General features: G+C 38.7%; 1 protein-coding gene across 5 annotated transcripts in view; it reads left to right on the top strand.

Annotated features, from left to right (window-relative positions):
• CD36 (CD36 molecule) overlaps window positions 1-17270 on the top strand; it is a 38825-nt gene that overhangs the window by 4760 nt on the left and 16795 nt on the right. For 3 of the 5 annotated variants that reach the window (XM_049813654.1, XM_049813655.1, XM_049813653.1), the window contains exon 2: window positions 8894-9131. In XM_049813654.1, the coding sequence (XP_049669611.1) occupies window positions 9012-9131 (120 nt within the window). In that variant the 5' untranslated portion in view covers window positions 8894-9011. Of the gene's footprint in view, window positions 1-4754; window positions 4856-8893; window positions 9132-17270 lie in introns of those variants that run through there. The other 2 variants (XM_049813652.1, XM_049813651.1) reach the window with 2 other exon arrangements.

Raw genomic sequence — 17270 nt, 5'->3', positions numbered from 1 at the left:
AAAAAAGAATCAAAGCAGCTGCTGGGTCTTCCATCACCCATTTTTGCCCTAAAGAACCTAGTTACAGTTTGACAGAGAAACTCATCACTGGCAGGAGCCAAATATATCACACTGTTTCCACTGTACTGCTGCCAAGTTGGTTTGAGCCAATGGTATTTTAGGATGTTTTCCGTATCATCAGAACACACTGAGAATCACAAGGGACTGCACCTTAGGTCCTAACACTTCACAGAGCTGGGAAAACTACAGCTGGGACTCTTTAGTGGATAATGAAGGAGGTACACAGCAGTTCGGAATGAGTCTTCCAAGTTCTTGTGATGAGAAATCACGTATTAATGCTTGTTTAGGAGGATCTTTTTTCAGGGATCCAAAGTCTGCTTGATATGAGTGGTTGGAATATGTCCCAGGGCATACAGTGGAAAGCTTTGAAAGCCAACACATCTGCAGTAAAAGTCTGTGATGCAAGGTGGGCAGAAAAATTCTACACAATGTCTGCAATCTTTGGCCAAACTTTCCATTATTGTCAGGCGGTAAATATTTTGAAGTTTTCTCATTGTGTTTTCTTTCTTCTTGCTTCATAGCTTGTTTGCTCTTACCAGAACCTTTTATAGTTGTCCTGCTATTGTTGGTACGGTGCACTGATGAGGGGGGAGGAACTGAAACGCCTTTTGGGGGGGGTTGAGTGGAACTGTTCTAACCCTAACCTTCTAAAAGTTAGATGTCTAATTTAAATGAGTCGTTTAGATCCTCTGCAGTTAAAGGAGAGACATCAGTCCCTCCAAAGAACATGATACATCCTTGTCTAAGATAAGCATTTAAGGTAGATGGGATGAGTCCGTGGATGTGCTCATACCTCTCCATTGAGAGCAGAGGAAACCAATTCATCTTCCTTAGGCCAGATGCTTACTTTTACCTGGATAAAGTTACTTGCAACAAATATTTGTAATTCACTTTAAACAAGAAAAGAATTATTGCTATGAAGCTATGTCTTTCTTTTCTTTTAGGTCCTTAGAGATAAGATATTAAAAGCAAAACTGAAACAACTGAAATATCTTCATACTTCCTTCTTTTAAAGTGAGGTGACTACTCCTGCCATTTAACTCCGTTCTATTGCGTGGCTTTTGGAAAATGAGGTGGTAAAAAATAGCAGTCACAGTGAGAGTAGCTGAGACAAAGACAGTGAACATATAATTTAGGAAAAAAAATAGTTCTATATTATTATTTTTATAATTTGGGTGTTATATATTCAAATTCTTTATAGGCAGTACTTGAAGATAGGCCATGTTCACTAGAGGAGGCTTTTCTGCAATGGAAGTGAAGTAAATTGTTGAGGTTGGTCCGGGTGGATAGCTCATATGCTGCTGCTTCTTATGTATTGTGTGATGACATGATACACAGAAGGTTTTCATTTCCATAGGAAGTCAAACTACCTCTCATGAATACAAAATTTCACTCCCTCTAAAGGAACACCTTCCACTATCTCCAAGACATGTGGAGGGACAGAAGTCTCATCCAGCTGGTGGCATATTGCACATTTTCTTCCGTAGATGATTCATCTTCGTCATTCTTCTCCTCACTAAGCAAACATGAGTGAACATGAGTGTGTTGAATCAGAAAGAGCTTATTTGGGGACAGAAGCCACATGTTCTTATTTTTTGTAGGTTTTCTGAATGCTTTAAATCTTTCACTGCTGAGCAAGATGCAACCCTTCTTGTAGGACTTAGCTGTGGAGAAGCCACAGGACAGCTGAGTGATGGCAACAGGATTTTGGGTAGGGAGTGTAGAAGCCACACAAGATGATGCTAATAGAATAAGCCAGATAAACAATAAATCTGTGCTTTTTCTTACCATAGAAAGGAGTTAAACATAATTCCTCACACCTTTATTTCAAAGTAGGAAGAATACCCAAAAGATTATAGAAAATAATTTTGAATGGTGAGAACATTAACCTCATCCTCTGCCCAGGGCTTGGCACTTTACCTAACAACTAGAAGGTTGGTTTGGTTTGGTTTGGTTTGGTGTGGTGTGGTTTGGTTTGGTTTGGTTTGGTTTGGTTTTTTTATAGAGTTTAGTGTCTGAAAAATTCAGAGGGTGCAAAAGTATAGACAGGAATTTCCTGGATTTTTCTAATTTGCTTGCTAACCTCAGCTAGCATCTGCTAACATTTCCACATCTGGCAAGGGATTAATGTTAAGATTAGTTTTTACAAGTTTCATAATAGGCAGGTGAAGAAAAACTCTGTGAGTGCCATGACTGTGGAAACACGGGAATACAAAGTCATGCTGTGCTGTACTGTACATCAGAGAATTCCCACAGGAATATGGGAACATATATGTAGGCATCCTCAAAATTCAAATTATATGTACCATTAAGGTACGTCATCCCCTGATGGAAGGGATCTTAACATAAAAAAAAAAGGGGGGAGGCATTGAGTGTTTAGGAATCTCAGGGCATATAGAAAGATGATCTTTCCTCACTTGTTCCCTCTGTGTTTAGAAAGCACCCCAAGGAAAGTGATTTCCAAAAGGCTCTGCTATGAGATGTCTAGAAAAGCCAGGAATCACACTCATCTCTTCAGCATTTTCTTGTCAGTAATACGTTTATTCTAGGAAATGTGGGTGAACTTCATTTGGAGTTAGCAACTGCATTTATCTTTTTCCGCTTCCCACAGTTTTCTATGTCTTCAGCAAGCACATGAGTGTCATTTACACTACTTCTGTTTCTTGACAGTTTCTCCTTGCGGGGCAGTTTGCCTGTTGTCACAACAATGGGGACTCCAATGAAGTACATATTTTTTTGCTTTTTCTGTCATTGTTCTGTTGCTGTGTGTCTCTGTATTTTCTCCCCTACAACCTCTGAACTCTGATATGAAGCCAGAGAACACAGAAAGACCATTGAGTACTTATGGTTTGGTTTGGTTTGTTTTTAAGAAACAGCGATGACTGACATCCAAAAGTGCACAACTTCTCTCTTAGATTCAAATCCTTTTAGCTGGTTCCTGCAGTTCAACCTGGCAGTCCTCATTTCACTGCCAAGCACTGCCTGCTAGAAGAGATTTTGCTTATATAGGATGTTAATAAGATATCATAAGTTACAAAATCAGCTGGTACAACTCAGCATGTATACGTTGAAAACTGAGCTTCATTACATCTGCGTTAGTGCCTTTAGGATTCTAACAAAAGACAGTAGTAGATATCTTCGTCCCTTATGGATGGTGCACGCTGAATCCCATACACTGCTAATGGAGAAAATGAGCACGGTAGGGAACATGTCCACGGGCAGGTGTGAGTGACTGGCGTTACTTCCCCTTAGAAGAGACAAAGCAGCAGGGAAGAAGGCAGTGCAGCCTGGGGGGAAAGCTGGGGAATCCCGAACAAGAGCATCCCCAGGACAGCATCGTACGAGGAGATATCCCATAGAAATAATTAATGATAATATTCCTAAAAGTAGTGCATACGAACCATAGTGTGGAGGACTGCTTCTTCAGCAGTTAAACTCCACTCTTTAATTAAAGAATAGAGGAAAGCAATTTTACTCCACTTTTCAAGGAGGTGAAACTGGAGTTAGTCAGGGTGGCCAACTTTCCCTGGCAGCAAGCCTCGTACAGACTGTCCTACAGGTTGCTTTCAAAGGACCAGGCTCACTTTCACTCCTGCTTTCACTACTAGGAGATAAAACCTCAATTTCATTAATCTTCGTCCGCCCTGGATTTGCTTAGCAGAAGTAGGTTAGAAGAAAGGAGCTTCTTCCACAGAAGCTTAACTTTCAAGTAGGGCAATATCAAAACCAGAACAGTAAACAATCAGTGAAACCACACAGAAAATACTAAACGTATGGATCACAAACTATTCAGTGCCATACCCTGAAAGGCTGGATCTAAGAATCTATTTTTGGGAGTACTTTCTCTTCTATAATTAAATAAGCCAAATATAAACCATTTCCTCTTGCTGCTGCCAGAAGAATCTTTTAAAATAATTCATTCATTTAATTCACCTGGGATGAGGAGGTATTTAAAAAATATTTGTGCAAAAGCTTGCCAAACTGATTGTTGCGAATTATTAGTAGACATTGTGCTGGGGTGACACTTTGGTCTACACAGATGTCACTGTAAAAATAACTGCTTTTTAGATACATTAAGAAAAAAAAGTTTCTGGGATGATGTTCACTGAACTTGCAGTTCCTCTTACTTTGTGAGGAAATGTTGTCATCCAACCTGTGAAGAAAAATCCCTTTAAAAACTATTCTGACATTTCCTCATTTTTATTACTTGAAAATATACTATCACAATCATTAAGCTGCAAAGGCCTTTAGCATGTATTTTGGTCGAGAATGACTGCAGTAGTAAGGCTTTATTTATACAGCAGAGCATGCTATATAACAAAGAATATTTGAAACTATTCTGTATCCTAAAAAAGCTGTCAGGAGCTGGTTAGTCATAACTTGCTAATATGCTCAATTTTAAAGCAAATGGACATTAGAGAAGTGACCAGGAGCCAAATAAGTAAGTTACCCTTTTGTCTCCTTGACCTTTGACTCACTTGGATCAAAATTTGACAAAGATTGCAGCAGCTAAGTATATTACCACGAGATGTAGGTAGTGGCTTTTAGTCAGACTGCAAAAATAACGCTTCCCCCCCCCGCCGCCCCCCCACAGCACCAATACAACTTAACTTTTTCTGCTGGCAAAAAGATAAACAGGGAACTGACGTCTCTTCGAATATATAAACACTCCCTCAGAGTTTAGAGCCTATGTGCTCGGTGGGGACATTTAGCTGCTTGTCTTCTCGTAACTTGATGCAAGTCATGTGTTAAGTACTTGTATGTTCAGCTGAAAAGTCAGTTGCCCTTATTCAAGGTGAGTCATATGCTACAACATTTAAAATCAAAGGGTTTTTCTCAGAAATACTTTTAAAATCAGTTGGTGGAAATCTTGAAAATATTTATCTGTAATATAAAATATAATGGCAGGGTTTTGCAAAGCTGTTTGCAAAAAACAGTGAAATGTTACATGTATTAGTGAAATGCTTCATTACTGTGTTAGCAATGGTATTTTATGTTCAGTATTGCTAGCTTTCCCATTTGCATTCTGTCTTCTGATATTTAATATTCTTGAAACTACAGTTCTGGAGTCATGTGAATTTATAAGAAATGCATCTTTTTAAAGTGATATTTGTAGCATTTACTATTGCAGATAAAAAGCTCAAAACTATAATTTCAAAGTATGTCAAAGACAAAAAAAAAAAAAAAAAAAGTAGAAATAACCTCTTCCCTGCAAATGTATCTCTTAATAAAGTCAGGATTTTTAATCACACCATCTGACCTTGGAGAAACTGGAATTATGTTTAAAGAAGCAACATGTTTTTTGGGTTGAAACTCTTAACAGGAATTTTCAAAACCCATTTTAATTTTCACTACACACATTGCTTCTTCCCCATGTAGTTAGGGGCTCTCATTTGCAGCAATAAATCTAATCCTTTTTCAGAAGTGAAGTAATGCCTTGTCATGCAAAGTTTAAAAATTACTGTTAGAGCTAGAGAAATCATTAAGAAAATACAGATAATATTTTTTTGATTTTTATAAGGGCTTGCTTTAAACTAGCATGTATAGAAGTATAAGTTAAGTAGGGAAGAAAAAGTTTAATAACATTTTGCATCTTTCCTCCTATTCAGTTGCTTATAAACTGTCTTTTCAGAGATTTGAATGGATCATTTCCATTGTCAATATTCTATTAAGGTCATTTGAAACAATATTAAAAAGTAGATACCCAAGACTCTAGAATAGGGTGAATATCCTTATTAATCCTGTAGTCAAATATAAGTTGAAATGATACTAAAGTCGCATAGACAATATCTCATTTTGTTATGGTATTTTCTGTTCTGCTTAAGGTAAATAATTTTCCCTTGAATATGAGTTCCCAGACACAGGTGCATTCTTATTGGAAGTTTCTACTTTAATCTTCATATTTGACATTCAGTTGTGATAGGTGAGAATAGCTTGTTGACTTCTATGTGAAACTGAGTGTTACGTTGTAAGTGCTCTTCATTGCAGTTGTGTAATAGATAATTTAAATTGCATAAATTGAGATGTGTCTAGGCTGCTATTGCATTGTGTTTGGTGGGAGAAGGGTGAATATTTTACAATTTTCAAAATCTTGGAATAGACACAAGTTGTTAGCAGCCAGTTGCTTTCTAGCTGGTTATAGCTAGTGCCAGATACCTAGTCTGCCTGACACACAATAAATCCATTGGAACAGCTTGTAGAAACTTACATGGAAATGTATTTCAGTGGAAGGTGTATCTGTGTTGATTTTGAAAAGCTTCACTATGCAAGCCAAGAAAAAAAGTCTGACAATATCTAAAAGCCCTCTTTAAACACTTATGGAAGAGGTAATTTCCATTTAAATTTTAAAATGTGTATTTCCACACTTTTAAAAAAATCTGCTAGAATAGATAGCATTGGGGGGGGAAATCAACTTGAAATATGTACTTTTCAGAATTTGATTTCACTGAGAATTTCTGCTTCTTAGATTTGGTATAATGTGTAACAACAGTCAGATTTTTAAATTCCCACACCACTTATCCAATGAGTTGCACAGCCGTATTAGGGTTCTGGTTTTGACAGAGTGAAGATCTTGATCTGAGCATATCTATGAAGACATGAGAGTTGGTCCTAGTGACTTTCACTTAAAAGTTCTCCAGGTCTACTGAATTTCTAACATGAGTTTGCTTTGAAGTTTGCTGTTAGCCACTTTATGCATCCACCCGCTATGTCAAAGAGCCTTTAATAACTTGGTGTTTTTATAACTCAGTCAAGTCGTCTTTTAGTTACGTTTGTGAAAAATGCAACCAGTTGCATGAAAAGTCTGGGGAAATGGATTTTTTTTCTTAATGTTACCCCTTTGATGAGTTTCTATTGCTGTTCTTGCAAAGGCACAGAGTAACAGAGCTGGTAGAGATGCAAGCAACTAAGTAAACCTGCAGTTCAAATAAGGTGTACCTCCTCCAGCAGAAAAGCCAGGTTTACAGCTGTAAAGAGACTCTTCTCAGACCCTAGCAAAAGGGACTTGGTCCCTTGGATGTGCAGGTAAAACAGGCAAAGGGTAAAGTTTTGATGTGGGAACCGCAAGGAATGGCCTGGTGGCAGGTGGATGGATGGGCTGACTTTTATAGGAAGGATATTCTTCTGAGATTGCAAGTAGTCTTTTGGTTATTCTGCTTCCAAATGTCCACAGAGAATTGATTAAAATACCAAATGAGCTCAAATGTACAGAAATAGTCACTGTTAATGGCAAGGGAGTCAGAAACTGCTGCTAGTGCAAGAGCAGGCAAAAGGTAGGTTTCCAATGCAGATAAAAAGAGCAGTCTGGGCTTAGGTATGAACATGATATAATTGTGAGTTTGGTAGGACATAGGAGGACACATCACCAGCCTGCTGACCATGATACCTTATATGTCAGTGCATGCTGTATGTGTCCTTTTTTTAATAAAAGGACCTTATAACTGCGTTTACAAAAATAAAACACATGCTATTCCTACACTTGCTTTACTATTTAGAAATCCATGGATATTTTTTAGCCCTTTAATCCTCATGAGCAAACTGGGAATTCAGGCTGAATTGTTCTTCCACTTCATCTTTCTGTTTTCCTTCTCTCTCTGTGTTTGGCCTTGAATGCGTAATTAACTCTGCAACCAATACCGGCTTTAAAATTGATTTAGACATGATCACAACGTGTCAACAAACAGAAATTGGTAAGAATAAAAAGGATGTGGACAATGACATCTAAAATAGATAACAGCAGATTTTGTGTTAGCTGGAGGTCTAAAGCAAGTAACAAACTTGCAAATTCCGTGGATGTGATTAATTCCTGAGCAAGAATAAATTGCAAATTGGGCAGCTCTTTGTCTCACTTATTCATAAACAGTAACAAATAGGAAAAAGTATCACTGGGAGGTTATGTTTTACCATATCTCTCAGCACTGGTATCATTCTGATTTTCTTTACGACACCTTTCACTAGGGGCCAGATATCAAGATATGTTAGCATATATTACCAGCAACTGTTGTTTTCCAATGAGTAATTGCAGACATATTTCTTTTTCTGAGACTGAATGATCTTGAAATATAAGGTGCTACATCTTTCAAAGATCAAAATCCAGACTCACTTTAAGAAATCTGCCTTACTGTAAGGCAGTTGGGATTGATGAAACTAGGTGATGGTAAGAATGCAGCTCTAAAAGGAAAATCTAGCCATGCCTTTGTCATGAAGTGCCTGAAACAAAGTTTTATCCCTTCTGTAGAAGACTGTGGGCTGGCAGAGATCTGGAAAGATCGGCTTCTCGTAGGTGCCTCCCATTAGAGGTTGGCATTCCCACCAAGGTGCTGATGAACCTTGAGGACTTCCTTACTGGCATAATGCAGAAACAGGGTAGTTCACGCTAGTGGTGTAAACTCCTGGGTTTGCCTGAAGTGGGAGCCACGGGCATTTGCAGGCTGCCTTAACTGCAGAAGGCTATAGCCTCCTCTTTTGGCACGGAGAGATTTTAGAGAAGGTGCTTGCCTCAGGAAGAGTGTCATCTGAGTAGTAATTATGTCAGTTTGACCTAATGCAACTGAGCCAACACCAAAACAAAACAAAACAAGGACTAGTGAAACTAGTGCAACTAAGGCTTATCAGTCTTTTAAAGAATTGGAATAAAAAAAAAGTTAATGATATGTAACAAGTAACTAGCTTGCCAAAAGTACATGCAATTATTTTTTTTTTTTTTTTTTTTTTTTGGCACTGGCTATCACTGTCTGGCTGGTTTTGACATGTTATCTTCCTACCTGCTTCACCTCATGCACTTTGTACTTTGAGCTTTGGAATGTGATTTTTATCCACTCTCTCCTTATATTAGCAGCTTCTCTCAGGAAGATCAGTGAGTCTGTCAGGACCAAGAAGTGAGAAAAAAACCCTCAAGCCTTACAGCAAGGACATTTTTACATTGTCTACCTGCATCCTGACATAGGAGAGGAATGGTCTGTAACAGAAACTGTGGGCTCCTCACTGGGGCTGTCATCGGTGCTGTGTTGGCTATCTTTGGAGGAGTTCTGATACCAGTTGGAGATCACCTTATAGGCAAAGCAATAAAAAAGGTAATATTTTTTTTTTCCAGTCTATATGCTTTGTGGTTATTGAATAGTTATTATTTCTAAATCTTGTGTTCTGTTTCTGCTTCTTTCCTTTTTTTTTTTTGTTTATTAAACCTAGGGTTTTTTAATATATGCAATCCAAATTTCCCTGGGAATAGATGCTGCGGCAATATTTTTTTTAATATATTAATTATATTGCCATGTTTACTTGGCTGCTCTCTTTCATGCTTCACATGAGAAGCCAAAATATTTTTTTCAAGATGTGTTTTCAGTAATGCAATTTAGAAGTAAGCATTTTTTATTTTCATTTGAATTATGATTGTTTCTAGTTTCTTTTTTTTCCCCATGATGATCCACTTATTTATTTTTCTGCATTTTTTTCTTATTTTGGTACTCATTGCATGCACTTATATTTATGTACTGCAAATAATCTAAACAAACTTCTGATGCAGAATCTCTAATCCTAGACTTACATGCATTCAGCTCACATTCTGTGACTACATGATCCAAGTCAATGTGCTCCACAAGACTGCAGGATCTGATCATACAAATCTCCTTGATTCAAGGAGGGTGAAGAGTAATTGGAGTGTTGTAGACCTGACAGACACATTTTTTTTCTTTTTTGTTTTTTTTTTTTTAGATGATTTTATGACTTTAAAATCTAGAGGGGGTTAAATAAAAATGAAAAGTTAATTTCTTAAATCTTCGGTGAAAAGGGTGTATAACTGAGCATCTAAATCATGGAGTAATCTGGAGTGAAAGACCATGGAAGCCCCAGGGTGTCCACTATGGAGACATGGAGTCTCCCTGGGGTCATGGCAGCCAAAGTGGGCTCTCCTACAGTTAAAAATCTAGAAACCTTAAGGTCTTTTGCTGATGGTTAGTCCTCCTAATGATCTGCTGCAGTGCTGAAGACTGTGGAGATACTTATTCAAAGGCCCTTCTGAAAGACTGCCTTTAACAGCTGTTGAAGTCAATTGAGGAGGTGGATACATGAACTGTCAAGAAATGTTAAACTGTCTGTTGAGGCCCTGCCTAGATTCTAGCATCACGTTTTTTAAAAAATTGAAAAAAATGGCTTCTACATAACATTTTGCCAGCAAACTCAGTGAAAACCTAGCTGTGGAGGTTAGGTTCTTACTGTATTTTTCATTAATTTTTCAAATTTACAGAGAATAATTTTCATTGAGAATGATTTTATAGAGAATATTTTTCAAATTTATAGAGGCTGAAGCACCTATCCTATGAAGGCAGGCTGAGAGAGTTGGGGTTGTTCACTTCCATGGAGACCTTATAGCAGCCTTCCAGTACCTAAAGGGGGCCTACAAGAAAGATGGAGAGGGACTTTTTACAAGGGCCTGTAGTGACAGGACAAGGGGTAATGGCTTTAAACTGAAAGAGGGGAGATTTAGATTAGATGTAAGGAAGAAGTTCTTCCCTGTGAGGGTGGTGAGGCGCTGGCACAGGTTGCCCAGAGAGGCTGTGGATGCCCCATCCCTGGCAGCGTTCGAGGCCGGGTCAGACGGGGCTTTGAGCAACCTGGTCTAGTGGAAGGTGTTGGAAGCTTCCATCTGATGGAAGAGGCTTGAACTGGATGATCTTTAAGGTCCCTTCCAACACAAACCATTCTTTGATTCTATGAATAAAAAAATCTCCTTACCTTAAAAATTTACTTTGAGTTAATCCAGAGTGTTGTCTTATGCCATTAAGTATTTTCAAAGCAAATTACACATATGAGCAATGTTATGTGTTCATCTGTTTACTTATATAATGAACCAGTTTTACAGCATGGTTTGGTTTGCAAATGCCTACGTACTGAATTATATCCGCATGAGTTCTTAGTGGTAAAGTATTAGACAGAGTAATTTTTTCCTTAACCTCTTTTGAATTTTCTGCATTGTGATCATGTTTCAGATGCTTGTACCTATTTCAAGGCAGCTTGTTTGATGTATGCATAAAGGAAAATTTGTAGTAGTATTCATGTAAGACATAAAAGAGTAAATTTGTAGAGGCTTTATTTATTTAAGTAAACGGATACTTTTTTTCTAAGCACAAGTCATACCAGATTATTTTCTTGCTATTTGGCATGCTGACTATTCAGTAAGACCATGAGACTCTTAAGACTATTCCTTTTCAGAAAAGGTATGCCAAGGTACAACAGCTGAAATATATGATCAGTTCAGCAGGTACTCAAGAGTTACCTGAATCTAATTAATTCTGATTTACCTGTGTTGATGAAAGGGATAGTAAGAAAAAAAAATATTTGTTATTCACTGCAGTTATATTTAAGATAAGTATAGAGCTGACTGCAAAGGAAACAGGTCTGCTGAGCAGACCATATTGAAAATACTTTTCTTTCTTTTTTTTTTTTTTCAAATCTTTCACTTTTGGAAAGGTCTTTTTTTAAGTAGATATTTGGTAGAAACAGATCAGTTCCAATGACAATTTTGTTTAGAATTTCTCAAGAATAGAGACTCTAGGACAGGAAAAACCCTAATGGGTGAGATGTTCTCTCAAATATGGCCTGTAAGCATTTATATTTCCATTTGTACTCTTATAAAGCAAGGCCTGAACTTAGGTCCTCACCCAATGGGTGAAATCAAATGTCAAAATGCCACATTTTTTATGAAAGGGAAAAACCATTTCAGATATCACCATTATAAGCAAAATCATATCTCAAATTCTGCACAGTCCAAAGCTTGAAAAAAGACCCTTAGTTGTTCCTCTGCGTATCCTATCTCAGAGTAAATTGCAGTTCTTTGCACAGGTTGACAGCAATGCAGTAAGACCAAACCTGTATTTCTAGGGAAAATGAATGTTCCAGTAAAATGTTATTGCTGGATTAGAGAAACAAATGTTGAATAATTTTTTTTTCTCCTGAATGAATAGTTTTAGGACACTTCGTACTATAACATCTCAAATTGTCATAAATTAACTTGTTGTCAAGATTTGATCAAATCACCTTGTCATCAATTTACTCGCAAGTAAGTCCAGCTGAACTTCTTAGCATCTCCCAATAAACAGGGACAACTCTGATTTCAAAAATCAATGCCATCAATAGTTCTTACCGTTGTTGTTCTGCCAGCAGCAGAAGCCTGAGCATGCTTCCCTTAACCACACATCTTTGCAGCTTAGCGAACCCTACCAGCCTCATTTCTCCTCTGTTTCAGCCATTGAGAGATTAACCTTAGTAAACACTGCAGGACGTATTTTGCTGGAAGGCTGCATATTGTTGCTGCAGCAAAGAGAAAGCATCTGCAAGTGTACAGACAGTCTCGGGTGCCCTTAGAAATTTGACAGTCAAGGTATAGGCTGTTATCTCTGAGCAGGCAGGTGCTGTTCTCCACCCATGAACAGTCCATGGGTGAACAACCCAAACAAAGTCCGTGTAACACCAAGATGTTACCTCTTCCTGTGTTCCACTTTATTAACATATATCTCTGCTTCAACACAAAACACATGTTTTCTAACACCAGACTGCTTTACCTGTGTCTCAGATCTTTTTTAGATAAGCTGTTTCCACTCCTGCGTGCAGTGGCGGGGCAGGGTTTTAAAAAATGTCAACATTATATATATTTTCTGACTGTTTTTCGAGGCTCTTTAAAGAAACTGTCACTTGAAGAGCACACTCAAAATGACACCACCACCAGCAGCGCCTTGGCAGGGATCCACTGAAGCAGATTAGTGCTAAGCTATTTCAGTTCTGATACTCTTCAGGGAAAGGAGACTTCCCCCTGAAAAGATGCCTTTGATTCTAGTACCAAGGGCCAAAAATCCTAGTTTCTCCAAACAATGAGTCTATCCAGAGGGGAGAGATGCCCATCCATGAGGTTCTTAAGGGTTTAGAAAACTGTCCTTGGTACAGTTAGGAGTGAAACCTGAAAGTTTCAGAATTCTTTACAAAAAATAGTTTGTTAGAGGCTATCAAAATATACCTTTTTAACTGCTTCCACACATTTCAGCTGCACATTACCATGTCTGTTATCATTATTATTAGACATTATCATGCCTAACATTAAAAAAAAAAAAAGGTGAATTTAAAACAACAAATCAGAAAGCTTGCACTTGATATTGTTGAAAGGAGATATTTTAACATGGCTCAATTACTACTTTTTGCCTTTCCCTTCCTTAAAACAATAGTATTTATTTAGGCAAAATTCCCATCATTTCAGTTATGGTAAAACTTTTTTTTTTTTTTTCCAGCTGATCAGCTTTTTTTTACCCCTAGGTCTAACCATTCAAACCCATTGGTAGCTGATTCATTTGCCAGGAAAATCTTTATTGCTACTTCTCTAAGAGCTTTTGCTTTCTAACTGAGCATGTGAGCTCCGGAGGTTAAGAGAAGCCACATAATGTTACTTAATATATTGAATTCCTGATGAATTGATAATACAGAATGGTGTATGATTTGCTACAATACCTCAGTGCTGCACTCCTTCTGTAGAGTCCTCAGAGTCAGTGTCTGCTATTTTTAGCAATAAAGCTATCAATTTTAACTATTATTAAGTTTAGCCATCTGTCTGTCTACATATCTGTTATCTATGATTGGCCAGATTATATCTCCTCAGCTACTGGAGGCATAGGAAACACTTCTAATTCAAAATTGTGTTTGTGACATTCATATGCAACTTCTTTATCTAAATTAATTAAGCTGAAGCAACTGCTGCTGCCTAGCAGAACATAAGTGATCTAATCACACACATTCCAGCATTATTAATGATAAACTTGATTGGCTTCCATAATTTTTTATGATCAAGGACCGAAAAAGGACTAAAAGCTTTGATCCAACAAAGCTTGAATAGAAAGACTGCTAATAAGCTAATAATCATACACAATTGTATTGTTTGTTTCCTCCAGCTTACATATGCAGCCCAACATATACAACACATAGACATAAACTGTGACAATTTTGTTACAGCCTAAAGTATTTACGGGATCTCTCAGTTCCCAGAAAATGGCATCTTTTGTCCATCTAGCCAGATCTTTTGTCAAGACAGCAACTTTGTCTTACATTTTGTATTTCTTCATCAGAAATCATGATGGCTGAACGCAACAAAGTACAGCAAGCTTCTATTGCTGACTGCTCAGCATTTCTTGAATTTATGTATCGCTAGTTGACCCACCACAAGTGGGGAAAAGTTGTGTCAGAAACAAAAGGGGTTAAAGTTCCCACTGATTTCACTCAGTCTTGCACAGTTAGGTCATGAGATGAACTTTGCTGTGTAGCAATTATCTATTGTATAGCTACTTTCGCTAACAGTAGTTAATATTGCGTAAGATATTAGAGCTGATGCAGTTGACTGGGGAGTTGAGAAGTGTTTCATGTTATCAGCTGCAAATTAGCAGTTTCCCAGATTACCCTACCTTTCATAATATCACAAAGCATGGCAGTGTTACTAGGGCAACAGACAAGTGACCAGCCATACAGAGGGGTAATATTTAGGACTGGCCTCACCAGTGGTCAGACTGCCAACACCCAAGGGCTTGCTGGTATAAGGATACTAGATTTATTAAATGAAGACGTGAATAAAGACAGATCTCTAGATTTTCTTCCACTTTAACCCACCATTTGCACTCAAAGTATGTGACAGAAGATCATGCACACCTCCTTTGTGGGAGAAATGTTATTAACAATAATGGCTGAATGCCACCGAAAATAATGGTCTTGCTCCCTTCCTCCCCCTCCCTCTTTTGTCCTGCTGCTTCCTTTGTTTTAACCCTGGTTCTCACTTGATCCTTGCCCCTACCCACACCACCGAGCCAAGTGGCTCACTGGTAGAAAGGTAACCCAGAAAAAAAGAAAGGAAATAACTTCCCTCCAGCCCAGCAGGCAGAAACAGCTCCCTGAGGAATGAGAGCTGGCACAAAGAAGGGGAAGGCGCGTAGATCAGGTACCGGGGGCTGCGGGAGCCGGCTTGCCCCTTTGGCCGCAGCACTGTCAGGTCGGATCAGCTCTCCCCTTGAAGCAGCCCCCAAGAGTGTCCACGGTGGCATTAGCACAGAGGAAATGCTGGGCTGCCAATCCACACAGTAACTCATTGCGACCTGGCTGTCCTGTTGACTCAGGTCCCAGGGACATCTTCATACAACGCCCGAAGTAATTTTTCTCTGTCGGCATTTCCTAAGGTCTAATACGGACATACTAGCTATTCTTGCATGAAAAATAAAAGCAAGCCACCCTACCTCTTTAGGTGGACAGCAAATTTTTTCTAGATCGATAAGAAAGTACATAGTATAGTGAAGTGCAGTAAGGGGCAGTACGGGATGTACATGAAAAGGCTCGTGACACAGCCTATAGTCTCAGTGTACATGGAAAGTTGTCCTGGTTGTACTAAAAAGCCAGTGTAAAGTCCTGCTCACTCTTAGTTTTCGCTGCAATAGCAGAGAGGAGAGAGGATTAGAGGCAAAGATACGCCCTTTGATAAAAATAAGATCATTTACATGGAGAAAGCTGTGAGGAACATGTTCCTTGTATTCTTCCAAGTCAACACAAAGTTGTAACGTGTGATCATTGCAGAATAAACATTTTTCAAAACGCCCCAAATGTCTAAAGCTGGAGTCAGGTTGCGGACTATTTCTGCACCTCTCGAGGATGGGAGGAGAGGTCCTATGGCTCAGGTACTCTGAGCAAACTCTGCAGCGGCAGAAAAGTTAGCATATCATTCTGTGCTATTATAACCCCTAGCAAAGGGTTATAAGGGGAGGGAGGAATGGATGGAGAGGATTTTGAAGAGGTAACATTACTTTAAAATCTATTGTCACAAGGTTGAAACTTCTCTGTTCACATCTGTGCCTGTGTGCTGTTGACTTCTAGAGAGATTCGTTTGTCCTCTTGACCATATAGCTACCAGGAATCCTTAACCATTTCCCTGCCCCAGTTACACAGAGGCAGGAAGTCACATCCTGGCATCCGTCCCCATCCCAGGACCCTGCTGAGTACACATCACAGACAGACTCTGAGCAGACCGAGTTGCGCCTTTCTTTAGATCAGCCTACTTCTCCCAGATTCTCTGAGCAATTCTCCGTGGAAACTGAAAAGGTGATTTCCAAATCTTGTAAGCTTTTCTCTCTTCATCAAGGAGATGCTCTGTCCCTTGCTGGATCACAGCTGTGATGGAGTCTTTGGCCTCCTGAGGTCTGCAAAACACGGCTGAAGAGAATTTTAGCTGTCAGGTCAGAGTGCAAGACCTCAAGCTGACGACACATTTCCTGCAGCAAGGTTTCCTTCCCCTCTCACACAAATGCACAGAAATTATAGCAGATATTCAGAGAGCAAGCCCAGTGCTTTACACCACCAGCAAGGCATTTGCAACTCCACCATATAGATAGGCTTTCCTCAGACAAAGCCCTGACTGTGTTACGAGTTCTCCAAGACATGGTATTTGTTTCTAACTGCAGTGATTCTTAATTGGTAGTATCCTTTTTTTTTTTTTAAACAGTGCTCGCTAAGCAAACTCCAGAGGCAGAAACCTAAGCTAGAAAGAAAATCTAGCAACTTGTAATTTAAAATGTCTTTTCTTGCTATCTGGAGGGATTCCAGCCTTTTAATTCCTGGGACTCTATGAGCCGTGCAAATTAACTAATTAATATTGCACCACTCTAATAAAAAAACCACATTTTATATGTTGGAACCAGGCAGCCTAGATTTTCCTTCTTACTGAAAAAACTTTTCTGAATTTTTACCACCAAGGGGAAAAACTACATTGTCCCAGGGCTTTGGGAAATTCATATAGAAAGAAGCCTAATGTAGATCAGGCAAAGCAGGCGTTCTCCTGACAATGCAGGAAACAAACTCTCCTTCTCACTGTACCGTCCCAAGGACTGAATAGACATTTACCATATTACAGCTGAGGGCCACAGACATAAAGCTGTTGGTTATTCTAGAGTGGTTCTGATGTCCTCTCTTGTCCCTATAGCCATATTTTGCCCTCGTTACCTAGACCTGGGAAACTTTCCTAACAAAATGTTATCAAAACTAGAGACATTTCTTAGAAAGTCTCAGTTTTGGTGACAAGAGTTTTCTGACAAAAAAACAGTCCTGCAAGAACACTATTTTCTTTCTCTGGGTGCAAAATTACTTAGTGCCTGAGTAATGCTCAGAGATAACTCTCATTTCCTCCTCTGGTCTATTTGCAAACATAT

The sequence above is a fragment of the Accipiter gentilis genome, chromosome 11, assembly GCF_929443795.1.
Source record: "Accipiter gentilis chromosome 11, bAccGen1.1, whole genome shotgun sequence".
Classification (NCBI taxonomy): domain Eukaryota; kingdom Metazoa; phylum Chordata; class Aves; order Accipitriformes; family Accipitridae; genus Astur; species Astur gentilis.
The sequence above is the reverse complement of the archived record's forward strand: the minus strand, read 5'-3'. Positions and strand labels throughout refer to the sequence as shown.